The sequence below is a fragment of the Arachis duranensis genome, chromosome 6, assembly GCF_000817695.3.
Source record: "Arachis duranensis cultivar V14167 chromosome 6, aradu.V14167.gnm2.J7QH, whole genome shotgun sequence".
NCBI lineage: Eukaryota > Viridiplantae > Streptophyta > Magnoliopsida > Fabales > Fabaceae > Arachis > Arachis duranensis.
The window spans coordinates 2,519,725-2,533,881 of NC_029777.3; the positions used below are offsets into that span (position 1 = coordinate 2,519,725).

Genomic DNA, 14,157 nt, shown 5'->3' on the forward strand with positions numbered 1-14,157 from the left:
CTATAAAATTTTCGAATCATCAATTGTTCGATTTCTGTGTGTGGGTTGTACAAAAATTACCACCCTCGCTTCTAAATCTAGAATTGAAATTTCAGATACTCGTTTAGTTGAAATGTAATTTTTACTTCCGGAATCATAGTCCTCTTGAAAGTGACCTCATAAAAATGTTTTTCATATAATTTGGAATGAAATCTCCTTCAATAATAAGAATCAGTGGCCGGTTCTTTTTTTTCTTTTTTTTTTTGAAGTTTCAGTATTTTTTGATGTCATGAAATTAAAAAGAGAATAAGTGAAGCGATAATATTAAATTTAAATGTTTGTTCGTCTCCAAACAAAATAAAATAGAACAAAAAAAAGAAAAGAAAAAAGGAAAAAGAGATGAAGGCAATGTGAAAGAGAAGGGGAAATGGGGGTATCATTTTTTTAAAGGAGGAATTCGATAAATGTGGCATTTTTTTAAAGGCCTATGGCATTCTTTATTTAGAAAGAACTTAGAAGTTAGAACTATGGCTGACGGAAGTAAAAGTCAAGTCAACACAAAACAACTATCATTTTATTCTAATTAAATGGTAGTTATTTTATAACTAGAATGAGATTGTGCAATAGGCGGGATGATGAATTAATAATAGTATATAATATTTTTTTAAGAGTATTATATTATTTAAAAATTAATTAAAATATATACAAACTAATATGAAATTTGATGTATTTTTTGTTTAAAATATTTTATAATACAAAAACTTTTTTATATTGAAATTGTATAGAGTTATATCTTTATTTATTATTTTTATTTTTGTATTTGTTTTAATTGATAGATTTAATCTTTTTATATGATGTTCCTCTTTTTTTTTTATTTTTGATTATTATTGGAGTTGTTTTTTTTTTCCTATCATATATTTTTGTGGAGACATATTTTTACTGAATTGTTGACTCGTATAAATTTTTTGATTTATTATCTTTTTTTATTCCATCTTTGTATATATGTTCTTCATCAAAGATGTGTTTTAGATTCGTTTATTTTGTTTCTCCTTAATCTCTTGACTTGTATGTTATCTAGGTCTGATAATATTAGTGATAGTGAAGTTGGTTCCTATAATCAATGAAGAATTTAAATGAGCAATATAAATGATGTTTTGAATAAATAAAATTTTTGTTGTATTACGTATTTTATTTGTTGTAATAGGAGTTGAGTTTGGTATTTTTTATTGGGACAAATGTTTTAATAATAGTGTATTGTTAATAACATAGTTAAAATAATTTACTTTGACTTCAAATATAAGTGTAAAGTTGTATAAATTTTTCAATTAGGATGGCGTTTGAGTGTCATTGCTATCTTGGAGTGTAATTATATTTAAGGTAATTGTGCCTAATAATTTTTTTACTTTTCTATCAAATAGCAGAAAAGTTATTGTAGCACTTTGATATAAAATTTTTAATTTAATTTTGAATATATAATAATTATTGAGTTAATAATTTATAATTTGATAAAACTTTTTATGATAGGTATAATTTGATACAATATGATAAATTTTTTTATAATTTAAATTTGTAATATTTTCTTATGTTGTAGCACAAAAATTTTATTTTTTATATTTTTTGTGATTTTTTTTACATTTATTTATTTTTCTTCTCCTAATGCATATAATAGTAAGAATAAAATTTTTTAGAATATTTATTGTGTGTATATAATATATTGAATAAACTATTTTTAATAAGAATAATTTAAATAGCATAAAGTAAAAATACATGTTAATAATATTTTATGTTGTAGCACAATTTTTTTTTTTTGTATTTTTGTAGATTTTTCTTTGATACTACTTATTCTTCTTCTCTTAATGCATATAATTTTTTAATAACATCTATAATAGTAAGATTAAAAGTTTTTAGAACATGTATTCTATATATATATTGAATAAGTTATTTTTAATAAAATTAATTTAATAAGTATAATTATAAATATATTAAAATATAATTATATGTAAAGTATTACAAAATAATGAAAAAAATATAAATAGTAAAAGTAATAAGAGTGTTTTTTCTCATAAATTTGTTTTAAAAATACAATAAATATTTTAATTTTGTATCTAATCATTTAATGGAATTATTTTTAAATAAATAGGCTCTTCTTCATATGTTGGTGTAAATATTTTTTGTAGACAAATCACGAATTGTGAAATAAAATAATATCGGTAAAAGTCTTATGATATATAAGTATGTTAAATAGTATAAAATTTGAATAATTTGTACTTTGTAACTTAAAATTTGTTATGATAATATTATTATAACACTTTTAATGTAGATGTTTATTGTATTTAATTAATATTTTATATTTTTATTGAATAATAATATATAATAAATTAATTAATTATAAGAGTTATAATTTTAATTTTTTTAATTTTTTATTTTTTAAAATATGATTGGTTGATTCCGAAAATTTGCCAACTAAGCAAATGTGCTGACTAGGTATCATTAGAAAAACAAAGATAAGTTAAATCTAATGTATAATAAAGACTTTCACATCAATTTTTATATAATAAAAATATATTTTTAATTACCATATCCCAACGTCTCAACATGCGTCTTTTTTTATTATATTTGATTTGAAGATAGCAGCAGACTTTGAAACGGTCAATACACAAATATATTATATGCAGACATACAAAAATTCTTCGAAATTTCCACCATCTACAAATAGAAAAGGGAGTTCGTGATTCAAAAACCTCTAATATTTTATTGTAACTGCATCTACAACAAAGTGAAGTTATCTACAATGAGAAACTATTTAAGTTCAGCACATTCTCATCAGTTGTTGAGTCAAATCAACCGTAACATTGACAACGATCCAACCAATATGTACGTATAAATACAACAACTAAATCCTAAACATAGTCCCAAACTATTCCATATAGCAATTTCCCAAAGAATCCAAATGATTGATCCTAATTTAATGCAACCTGACCATTTTAATGTGAAACACAACTGGCCTCGCCTTCTCTTAAGCTCTCTCCTCATCTGACTGAGAGCCTTGGGGCTCAGAAGTAACAAAGAATTCATCCACTGAAATAAAAAAACAAAGCTACCTCTGTTATAGTCAATTGACCAAACATGAGCCACAACTTTAGAAGATAAAGAGTGAAGTAATATAACATAAACCAGATGCAAAACAAAGTTAGAGAAACATTCATCGATACACTTTTTTACTGCATTGACTAGTTCTGATATGTTAAATTTTTAGGTAACTATTTAAATTATATTCACAAGTTATTCTATTCTTCATGGATTTTTCAGCCCTCTAATTTACCTGATTCTTGAAACTGAGTTCTTTATAAATTATTTCATATTCCAGTTTTATAGTTTGGTTTTATTTATACGTTTGCCTCTTGAATAGCGATGTCAATGGGGGCAGGGCGGGGGCGGGGATGCCTCCCTGCTCCCCATCTCCGCCCCCAGATTTACTCCCCGTCCCCGTTCCCGTTACCCGCCGTGGGGGAATATTGCTTCCCACCCCATTTTCCACAGGGCCCCATTTTCCGCGATGACCTCATTTCCCGTCTATCTAATAGATCTAACTAATTATTAATTTCCATATTCTATAAAAAAATAACAAGATTTTATACAAAAAGTCTAAACAATAAGATGGTGACTTCTTTCGAGACGATGCAATAGGGGATGCAACGGCAAGCCAGAGGATAGAAAAGTGGACAAGGTGGGAGACGCAGCAACAGAGAGGAGAATGGACATGACGACAAAATTACGGAAAGGAACATCGCAAATAGAGAGCACGATGCAGTGAGGATCATGGCACGGTGAAGTGTGACGATGCGGTGAGAAGGGAGAGTGGCGAGAGGGTGGCTGCAGAGAGGTTGGATGGAGTATGGACAACGTTAGAGATTTCTGAATTGAAGAAGAGTTATGCAAATGAGGATTAGGAGTTTTGAGTTTCTATATATATGTGTGTATGAAATAACTAAAAAACATATATGAGAAATAAACTATTAAAGATAATTCAGTAAATTTATAAACTTCGGGGATTAGCGGGGATAGGACGGGGATCCCCGCTCGGGTCCCCGTGTCTGTCCCAGGGGAATTTTGTCTCCCGTCCCCATCCCCACGGGGAAAATTCCCCACAATCGGATCCCCATTCGGGGCGGTCCCCGCAGGGATCCCCGCATCTCGGAAAGTTTTGCCATCCCTACTCTTGAACCAGGTTTCACAGAAGTCTATATTCTGTATCTAGGTTGCAAGTAAAAACATGTAGTCTGAAGTCTTCATGACTATCAACATTATGTGGCAGTTCAGAAATTAGCAGATCCCCTTCATTGTAATGTTTTTCAAAACCTCGAAAGATAAAGGAAAAGAGAAGCATTTATGCATTATGCCATTACCATTACCTATGTCCTTTTGATCCGAAGATTCAAGCAAAATATCTGAATCAGACTGCATAAATGGTGAACCAGGATAGTTTCCTAGAGCTTCTAGATCTGCAAACAAAGACAATACATAAAAATCATGAAGATATCCACAAAAGGTAAACCTGGAAAAACCTTAGAATAGAACTTAAAAAGGTTCCATACTTGTTATAACTCTTAAACTAACATTTTGCTTGAGACCTCCAACAAGCTTAACTTTGACGTGATAGCAATAGTAATATCTATCTAACGATTGATCAGACAGTAAAATAAGCCATTACCTCCCAAGTTCGACAAATCTGCTGTTAAATCAGATAGGCTAAAATTCCACTGAATTTGATCTAGAGATCTGGAAACTCCATTGACATTATCTGGTGCAAGTTGCAGTCCTACAGAACTTGCCACATCTGATGTAAATGCCGTATCAAGAGCAGCTGCATCTGTGCACATTCCTGATATGTCTGATGCAGAGAAGGGGAAATGGCTACTGGATGCTACTGATGCGGGGCTCAGTGGCATTTCTGACATGGACGACCTAGCACCATTCGGTGCAATAGCAATAGGCATATCCATATCAGGTGTACTGTGGTTCATCACCATACTTAAGAAGGACAAAAACAGCTCTCATTTGCAAAAATTCTATCAAGGAAATTACTAAAATAGAGGAATAGGAACATGCTGCTCAATTTTCCACCAATTTAACTACCATTTAAGCACAAGAAGACCATGATACTCCAAGCATAATGCACAAAGAGGAGAAACACTTAAAAGAGCCACAACTAAGTCATTGAGCCATTATGCTTTTATTTGGCCTAATTTCCTTAAAGCTCAAGCTATTAGCTAAAGGCATATGATTTGTTTTATATCTTTATAAGTAATAAATTTAGATGGAGGAAATTTTTCACAGGATGTTGTGCGGTAAACTACAATAGAAAACTTATAATGCCAGCAAGATAATTATATAGAACAAAAGCTTTAGAAACAAGGTATGAGTCAAGCCACCAAACACAGTATAAATTGACTAACAGTGATTTATTGATCTTCAATAAACTAGAGTACAAATAAAAAGTAAAAACCCTTATGGGATTGATTAAATAAGAAAAGAAGCACGTGGAGTTGAATGAGTTCTCACCCATTAGCAGAATTTGTCCTAATTGAATGATAGTTGCTTGGTGCAGGGACTCCATTAACAACATGACCTGATATGGCACCACCCATGGAGTCAAGATGTGGTTGGCCAGCTGCAGGAAGGGGAGGCTGCTGTAGTACTGGGTATCCCATAGGGAGTTTGTTGACTGCACTGCACGCAAATGGCATTGAAGATCGAATAACGAAGAGAAAGAGACGAGAAAAGAACTGAGAAAATCGATTGTACTTGGAAAATTATCAAAATATTCTTAATTTCAAAGCTGAAACACCCTTAACACATCAATACATCCATAAGACGCAAGATTTACCGGACATTGGATGGACTCCATTTTGTATAGGAGCCAATGGAGCCTTTGCAGGTAAAGAAGACTTCATCAGATGATATTGATGCTCAAGCAAATGATTGAACATAAGTATTTGCTTTTTCAATTTTAGCCTGATATAATAGGCCCTAAAGAAATCAGCATTCTCTTCTTCCAGCTTCTGCCATACTGAATACGTGGTGGAAAAATCAAACAGAAATATTGAACATTACATCAATAACTTAGTTAACAGATAACCATTCTGTTCAAATAAAATTTGAATAACTCATACAATCAACTATTTATATTACTAAAAGGATGAAAAATATAAATTGCATGATAGAGAATTTCAAGATGGATACCTAGAGTTGTAAATCCAGGATCTATCTTTGCTCTGGTCAAAAGTGTTTTCACAACTTCATCTTTATTCATATATAATTGTAGGCACCTTTCTATCAAATTCTGCACCTGTAAACAAATTTTGTTCAAGATTTTATTCTATTTTTTCAAATTAGCTTCCTGACAAGCTAGTAGGATTTGCTTACAAGCTCAATGTCTTGGCGTGAAACTTTCTTGCTGTCATTAGCTGTAGCAGATGCTGATCCTGAATCCGTAACGGCAGCATCAGTTGTGTGATTGTTCGGTTGTCGTTCACTTTGGAAGTCGTGAGAAGCTTGTGTTGAGGATTGCAATTCTTGCATTCTCTGCAATTCAGTTCACGAAATCCACAGAATTGGAGTTAATAGAGATCTCAAATTCAATTCACCTCTCTCACAAAACACGGAGATTGTCTTAACAAATACTATTTCCAATTCTATGGAGAGTTGCGCTTCCTGAAATTACAGTTAAAGCAGTTTCAGTGGATGAATTACTACTAACAACACTAATTAATTAGTGTTAATGATGTTCAAAGCAAAGGTTAATTGAACTAACAAAGAGAGTGGGCGGGAGGAAGAAGATATTTTATTTGACTGAGAAAGTGATGTGAAGGTTACGTTTCGGTGGGAGTCGGAGAGACGTTATAATAAAATGAAAGTGAAATTAAGGCCTCAGGCGTCGGTTATAGCTGTCGCCTTTACAAACACCATCACCACTCACCAACCTTTGTTTATTCCGCCTCAGATATGTCAGTTAATAAATTACTCTCTATTATGGCTAATTAAATTACTACTTGTTTATACCCTGAATACCATACACCAATTTAAGCTTATGTAGAAAGAATACCAACTTGCCTCGATCAAATACTACGATTGCTAACTTAAGTTGGATTGGTATACCGGTTAATTCATTAGTCTGCTCAAGTAAGTATCGAGAGTTTGAATCTCGTTTTTTATATACAGCAATAATCTATTACCAGCGACTAACCCTTAAATAGAGATTCGATCCGTGTAAATTAGTCTTTGTCCTGCCAAATTGAAAGATATAGTGAGATAAAACAATATTACGACTGCTATGGTATGGGTATTGTGTGGTCCAAGTCCAATCCTGCATGCATTGAGATTCTTCAACCGCGTTGCGTTCTAGATGTCCTAGTCAGATTCAGAGAGGAGAAATAAATGACTGCTTGTATTGTACTACTAAATTTCTATTTCTTCAAATTTTATTGGATTTAAATAAGTGTATTTAAAAAAAATAGTTTTGACAATAACACCCATCTGATATCTTTTGGTGAATATTCCAACGTTGAAGAGCTCGTGAGTCCTATCCTGAGCCGGTTCACAAGCCACGCATGCGCTCATTCACACTGCAGTTAAACTTAGCATCAATAATCAAATAATGTAGTCTGCAAATTTATATTTATCATTTCTATTATTTTCTTTTATTATATTTTCTAGCTATTTACTGCATATGTTTATTAATTAACCACATATCTGAAATTACGTAGGGCATAGGTTTGAATCATTGATTGTGCTTTAATTGCGTGTTGTGCTTCTTCATTTGTGTTGCCAATATCATATTATTCATATGGTTAATTTCATCTGTGGTCTACGGATATAAAATTTCAACATGTTTGCCTTAATTGAATCTTGTTCGCTGTCTTTTTAAGTTTCCTCATTTCTCAATATCTTCACCGAGTACTGGTTCTGATGAGGTAACTTCGAGAAAAACGTTTGGTTTATAATTCTCTCCAATTTAAACTAATTAATTAACGGCTGCAATATAAAAGAAGGTTTAACTAACTTGTACTTAAACGCTGCGTTTGTTTATACACAATTGTGTTGACAGAGGAGACATGAACAGAAACAATGTGTCCAGAGTGTGTGTCCATCCTAAAAAGAAGGACACGAAAATAACAACTTATTTTTTATTTTTTCTTTCATTATTCTTGTTAATTTTTTATAATTATATTTTTTATTATTATATTTTTTATCTCAAATTTTTTTAATAAAAAAAAAATGAGAATAAATTGAATTTTCATAATTTGTTCTAGTTTGAATACAAGAACACAAAATTGTGTCTTTATCCATCAGTGTCTTGTCAAGCAGTTTGATATTGCCAATAGAAGCTTTTGGTTCGCATGAGTGAGACTGATAAGGCCATTAGGGGACCTTGATGCACATATTACGATTTAGAATTTAGGATTTAGTCGACTGAGTTTCTCTATATCATATCATATCATTTCATAGTTTTCATGCCATCCACTATTCTCTTGCTCTTATACACCAAAGATGAGAAAAATCAACGGAAATATCTTATTGTACTTTCTACAGAGTGTTAGTCAGAGATGTTGTAGCAGAATCTCGTTAGATGTCTAGAAATGTACATTAACATGCCATGATGTCTACACTAATTATTTTCGATGACTTATTCAATGACTAGTAGATATCTTAAATTAGACCCCTGTCACTATCTCCTTTGTCATCAAATTACACCTCTCCAAGTTCTGTTCATGGTTCCATGAGTGTGGAGATGGTGTAGTCAGCAATGGCCAAAGCTCATTAATCCTCTGCTTCCTCATTTGGCGGACGATATTCTTCGAATGCTGTCTCAACACTCCATTGACAACTTTGAGGTAGTTGCTGGAGTCATGGTCCCTTAGAATTGTGCCTTCTGAACCATATGCTGTTGGATCACTAAGTGTCTCAATGGGGTGTGGTTGATTGAGAAAAGTTCTAAGAACACTTGGAGTGTATCCACATCTAGCACTGTCCAAGGCATAGAAGGCACTTCCTGAAGGTAGCAAAGGATGAGGAGGAGATGTTCTCTCATCAGGTTGGAGAATGAATATTTTACCCAATGGTGAGTACAACAACTTCTGAGAATTCCAGAGAAAACAAATGGTTAGTATGATTCAACAGTTTAGTCCTTCATAATTTTCACTCACCATGAGTCTATGATTGATGCTTACATTTTTTATGAGACAAGGATGCGAGCGAAACGTGCTGTTTAGGCGCTTAAGGACAAGGGCTACATGGTTAGGATAGCTGCATGAGAAGGCCCTGGGAACTATATCTCTATGCATCATTACACAATGGATATGGCTCTCATCCAATCCTAGATGATCAAGCAATTTATGGCCTCCACAGAATACAAAAGGCGACCCGAAAGTCACGACCGGTCGAAGAGTTGAGGGACTGACAACCTTCCTGCTCAAAAGCATCAAATGAACCAGAAGAGAGAGACTTCCCCCAAGGGAATGGCCAGTGAATTGAAGCTTAGCGCGATCTCCATGTCTCTTCAAGTGAGCCTTTATTTCTGGCAAAAATTGCTCATATATTCCTTTTGCTGCTTCATAAATTCCTCTATGAACAAGTACATCTGTGTCCTGTGTAAAAGAGTAGTACTTTACTATGAGTGCTTTGGTACTTTTCTTGCAAAATAACATCTGAAACTAAGGACTCTTATTCTTACCTCAAATTTGGTTGGCTCAAAGAAAAGGTTTGCTTGCCAAGATGCCAAGGAGTCTGAACCCTACAACATAAATAAAAGAAAAGAAATGTTTAAAGTTAGTCTTCAAATTTGAAGATTGTGTAGCACAATGACATAACTTGTGTATGAAGAATAACTAAGGTGACTGTTACCTGAATTACAAAGTATCTAGTGTAAGTGTTGGAATCATCACAGATAAACCATTCACAAGGTGAGGAATGAAGTGACTGAAGATCCTTGGCTGCTTCCTGCTTCTCCTTCTCACAAGCAGCTACCACAGCCGTCATTGTTGATGCTGCAACATAAGCTGCAACCTCTGATGTATAAGCCCGGGAAGCGCCTTCCGCCTCAAATCCTTCTGAATTTTCCCTTCCATTAGAATCCAGAATGTCACTCTGCGGCTGCTGTCGCTTGGCAGTAAGGGACAAGAGGTCCTTAGCGCGCAATTGGACATAAGAGGCGGCCGAGGTAGCAATATCATAAGCAAGCCGGATTTGATGCCTCTCTTTGTTATCTTTTCCTTTTTCTGATCCATCTTGAGAGGCTACAGAGCCATTGATAGGTATGCGAGTCGAGTCCTTATCCAATCTCTCTTTCAACTTTTCCACTTCAGCTTTCTTCTCTAAAGAAGATGTTATGAATTGAAGGCTGTAGTATCTTCTCAAGTCCTTAGCCTGCAATTCATTTAGTAAGTGTCATTTATTTGTCTTCAACTTTATTTACATGCAAATCAAGAGCAAGAAACAGATCTAAAATCTTATTACTAAATCACCATACAGCTTGTGCTTACCTTGATTTCTGGAATCACATAAGCCATGTTGCATAGGAAAGCAAGCTTAGAGTATAATTTGGTATCAGACCATGACACTTGAGACAGAAATTTTGTGAACGAGTCGTGATCATAAGTCCCTTCTTGCCCATCTTCTACATAATCCACCACACAACCTTCATCACAGTCACATTCATCATTACTATTATTGTCACATATCATATCCGGATCCATCTCCTCTTTTGGTATTCTATTTCTCCAATTTTTCTTAATCTCCATAAGCCTCTCTATCCAATTAGTCCTGTTTATTTTCTCATCTTCATTACATTCCACAGCACTTTCCTCAAAATGTGAGCTGTGATCCTTCTCCCCCATATTCATTTCCTTGCTTGTTTCCGGATCAAACAAGAAAGACCGCAGCGAATTCGGTAAAATGGAGCCTGAAAATTGAAATGGCGAGATCCCCATTGACTTGTTGCTCTTTTGCTTTGGCTGCAGAGATGTAGCTTGTATGGGATTGACAGCACAACACAGGTGGGTATCAGAATAAGACCTCTGCATAATGGAACGTGTGGAAAGTTCTATGCCGGAACTTGATCGGCGAAGACCGTTATGCTTTGTTGTTCTTATGTCCATTGTGGCAGATGAAGCCGGAGAAGTAGCCATGCCAACTGCACTAAAGGCCATGGCTTTTTGGTTATTTCTTTATGTCAGTGAGTAAGGTCCTTCTTCTTCACTCACTCTACTTGGTTCTCTGCAAATTACAACTCATCAGTACCTCAAAATCTTTTTATACAATTCATTTTTTGTCCTTGGAACAAGTCTGATGCATGTATATAGATTTTATAAGTGCAAAAAGAAAAAAAAGAACAAGTTTCTTGTTTCCAACGACAGTAAAATTCAATCAATGAACGCAACTAAAAGACTAAGGAATAGACAAATATTGCATACTAGTGCCAATGCTAGGAGACATTTATTATTTACATAGTTAATTTCGAGATTGTTGCAAATTTATGAAGCTCGTTAAATTCGAAATTAAGAATTGAAAAATTCACTACCTATGTGTGTGTCGCATGTGGCTATAAAGGTATCAGTTGTGAGAACTGAGCAGTTTATGGAATTAGAAGAACACAAAGAAAAGCATTGTAATTAGTAGGAGGGATAAAGAAAAAGGGAGCAAGAAATGCTACAATTGGTTTCTTTCTTTGGAAAGAGAAAGGACATGGCTTATTAATTTATTTAGTAAATGTTACGTCTGAGATTCTGGGTTTATTTTCTTGGAATTGTCGCATATATATTAAAAAGATCTAACTTTCAAGTTTCAACCGACATGTTAGGAGGGGGAAATGCGAAAAGGACTCGTTCCAACCTAGAAAGTTACCATAAAACAGCACCAAACTACATAAATATCAATGAAAATAAAAGCACTACAGATGAATTGGTGCCTCGAAATTTCCGAAGTAATATTTACAATACAAGGTATTCCTCTAGAGTTAGGCTGAGTTCTCAACAAAATTAAATAAATAAATAAACAAACTAATTTGTTAACCTTCACAGTTTGACATCAAGTTGATATTTGTTGGGCATTACTACTACAACAATGTTTTTGGACGAGAAATGTTAGAACATCGAGTATTCTTCTTTTTGAACAACTAAAACACAGTTTATTAACTTATGTTAGAACAATTATACACATTTTTTTAAATATTGGGTTAACAATGATGTTTTTCTAAATTGTGATCTACTGTGATATTTTTCTAAACTGTGGGATGATTTAATTTATAGAGTACAAATTGGACCGTACAATTTTTAAGAGGTACTAAAATCGGACAGTTTGATTTGTATTTAAAAAATTAAAAAAATTTGGAGTACACAAATTAGACGGTACCATTTGTGTACTCCAATTTTTTTTTATTTTTTAAACACAAATCGGTGAGTCCGTTTTGTGTACCCAAAAGTCTGATTTGTGTGCTTCTCGTAATTTTAAAAAACACCAAAAATTACCATATTAAGGTATAATACTCCTCCTACTTCCATATCCAAATTTTCTAGTGGCAATTATAGTGTGAGCTTTATTCATTTTTTGGTTAACTTTATTTAATTGCTTTTTGGAAATCACAAACTGTTTTAGAAGTTACTATTAATTAAATTAACTTTTAAGCTTAAACTAGAAAGTATCTACAAAAGTTACCACTTAAATTCAATGTAGTCATCAGTTACAGGATTCGGCAAAGAATCAAGCAAAATTTACGCCGCAAGAAGTGCCCAAAAATAAATGGCAACGAGTTATTACTTATTAGTAAAACACTTTTTAATTCTAAAATTTTTTGCATGCTTATTTGCAATATTTGGAAAACCAATTCCTAGTTTCCTAATTCCTACAGATTCGGTACAGAGCAAATTTGGTACAGAGCAAATTTGATATATATTAGCCAATTTTTTCTTTAGTAACAGGAAAATGATATGACCTTATTAGATAATAATTTAAAAATAATAATAATGAGCAGCAATTTTTTCCAAAAGAAAGCTAGCAGCATTAACAATGAATAAAGACAGTTTTTTTTAACTCATAAAGAGAATGTGCACACATGCATGAACCGCATGAACCGATGAAAGAGACCCAAACAATAAACTCCGAATAAAAATTAAAGCTGTGAAAGAGAACTTGATTGAAACCTTGAAATGGCAAGCAAATTATTGATATACAATATAAAATGAGAATGAGAGCTTTCAAATAAAGTGAAAGTGTGGGGGTAGATATAATAAGTACCTGATCTGGAACCTTAAGCAACCTGATTTCAGCAATGTTAGACACTTTTTTTTATAGTTAATCAATTCATGCAACTGAACCGCAAACATAAACACAACCAACAAAGCAACATTATACAAAAATAACAAAAAATTATAAAAGCTAAAGAATAAGAAAATGTATGTATGCATGTACATGCATATGTGTATATGACATACCAAAGAGGGAAGGAAGCAGTGTATGATGTAGAAGCTCCCACAATGGTGGCTACAGATGAAAATCTTGCCTTAGTATTATCATTATTAATATATTAAACACTCAAAATTACGGCTCTTTTATATAGCAAAGAAAAATGAAAACAATTTTGTGTTTGGTGATCCTTCTCTCTGTATCTATAATCTTATAACTATAATATAGAATCTCTATTGCATAATATATACAGAAGAGTAGGAGGAAGGAGAGCAGAAATGAGCATGGAGAATCACTTCACGTGCGACATGTTATATGGACTAAACTACCCTTCTCATTTTTTCCAAAAGTTGGTGCTTGGTTATTTATTTGTTTCTACTTAATGTGAGCATGGATGTTAAAAACAAGAGTAAATGTCGTTTTTTTGTTCCTAACCATTTGTTTGATGGATTTTGTACTTTTTAACAAATATAAAAATTTAAATTAATCCTTATCTATTTTGATATATGTACGTTTTAAAATATACAGGAATCAATTTGAATTTTTATATTTATTAGGGGGTGCGAAGTCTATCGAACAAATAGTTAGGGACCGAAAAGAACATTTACTCTAAAAATAATAACCATATTAAATATACGCTAAAATCAAATATTAAAATTAGTCATTAATATAAAATATATTAAAAAATTTAAATTATATATATTTATATAAATACATAGT

The 14,157-nt window shown here is 32.8% G+C and overlaps 2 protein-coding genes across 6 annotated transcripts; both read right to left on the bottom strand.

The window, feature by feature from the left end:
- Positions 1–2,711: 2,711 nt before the first annotated feature.
- Positions 2,712–7,001, bottom strand: LOC107491948 (uncharacterized). Of its 3 annotated transcripts, none has more exons than XM_052262742.1 (7): positions 6,406–7,001; positions 6,223–6,328; positions 5,867–6,049; positions 5,542–5,704; positions 4,691–5,010; positions 4,386–4,481; positions 2,712–3,057 (listed from the first exon to the last, which is right to left on the bottom strand). In XM_052262742.1, exons 1-7 carry the CDS (start codon positions 6,559–6,561, stop codon positions 2,996–2,998), a joined length of 1,086 nt encoding a protein of 361 aa, XP_052118702.1. In that variant the 5' UTR covers positions 6,562–7,001; the 3' UTR covers positions 2,712–2,995. The 3 variants fall into 3 exon arrangements, with proteins under 3 accessions (XP_052118702.1, XP_015968374.1, XP_015968375.1); XM_016112888.3 differs by having other exon boundaries at positions 4,392–4,481; positions 6,406–6,995; XM_016112889.3 differs by having other exon boundaries at positions 4,691–4,944; positions 6,406–6,993.
- Positions 7,002–8,469: 1,468 nt separating this feature from the next.
- Positions 8,470–13,650, bottom strand: LOC107491949 (phospholipase A1 PLIP1, chloroplastic). Of its 3 annotated transcripts, XM_016112892.3 has the most exons (7): positions 13,467–13,650; positions 13,270–13,343; positions 10,521–11,253; positions 9,883–10,404; positions 9,713–9,772; positions 9,210–9,626; positions 8,470–9,116 (listed from the first exon to the last, which is right to left on the bottom strand). In XM_016112892.3, the coding sequence occupies exons 3-7, from the start codon at positions 11,184–11,186 to the stop codon at positions 8,694–8,696; spliced, it is 2,088 nt and encodes a 695-aa protein (XP_015968378.1). In that variant the 5' UTR covers positions 11,187–11,253; positions 13,270–13,343; positions 13,467–13,650; the 3' UTR covers positions 8,470–8,693. The 3 variants fall into 3 exon arrangements, with proteins under 3 accessions (XP_015968378.1, XP_015968376.1, XP_015968377.1); XM_016112890.3 differs by lacking the exon at positions 13,270–13,343; XM_016112891.3 differs by lacking the exons at positions 13,270–13,343; positions 13,467–13,650 and adding an exon at positions 11,558–12,171.
- Between the last annotated feature and the right edge of the window lie 507 nt (positions 13,651–14,157).

What these genes read in the sequence shown, in the direction of transcription:
- LOC107491949 (XM_016112890.3), bottom strand. Translation starts at nt 11,186, where the DNA reads ATGGCCTTTAGTGCAGTTGGCATGGCTACTTCTCCGGCTTCATCTGCC. An exon ending in ATGTGATTCCAGAAATCAAG is followed by an intron (nt 10,405 to 10,520) that starts GTAAGCACAAGC and finishes AATGAATTGCAG; the next exon opens with GCTAAGGACTTGAGAAGATA. An exon ending in TTGAGCCAACCAAATTTGAG is followed by an intron (nt 9,627 to 9,712) that starts GTAAGAATAAGA and finishes TCTTTTACACAG; the next exon opens with GACACAGATGTACTTGTTCA.
- LOC107491948 (XM_052262742.1), bottom strand. Translation starts at nt 6,561, where the DNA reads ATGCAAGAATTGCAATCCTCAACACAAGCTTCTCACGACTTCCAAAGT. An exon ending in TCCTGGATTTACAACTCTAG is followed by an intron (nt 6,050 to 6,222) that starts GTATCCATCTTG and finishes CCACGTATTCAG; the next exon opens with TATGGCAGAAGCTGGAAGAA. An exon ending in TGGAGTCCATCCAATGTCCG is followed by an intron (nt 5,705 to 5,866) that starts GTAAATCTTGCG and finishes CGTGCAGTGCAG; the next exon opens with TCAACAAACTCCCTATGGGA.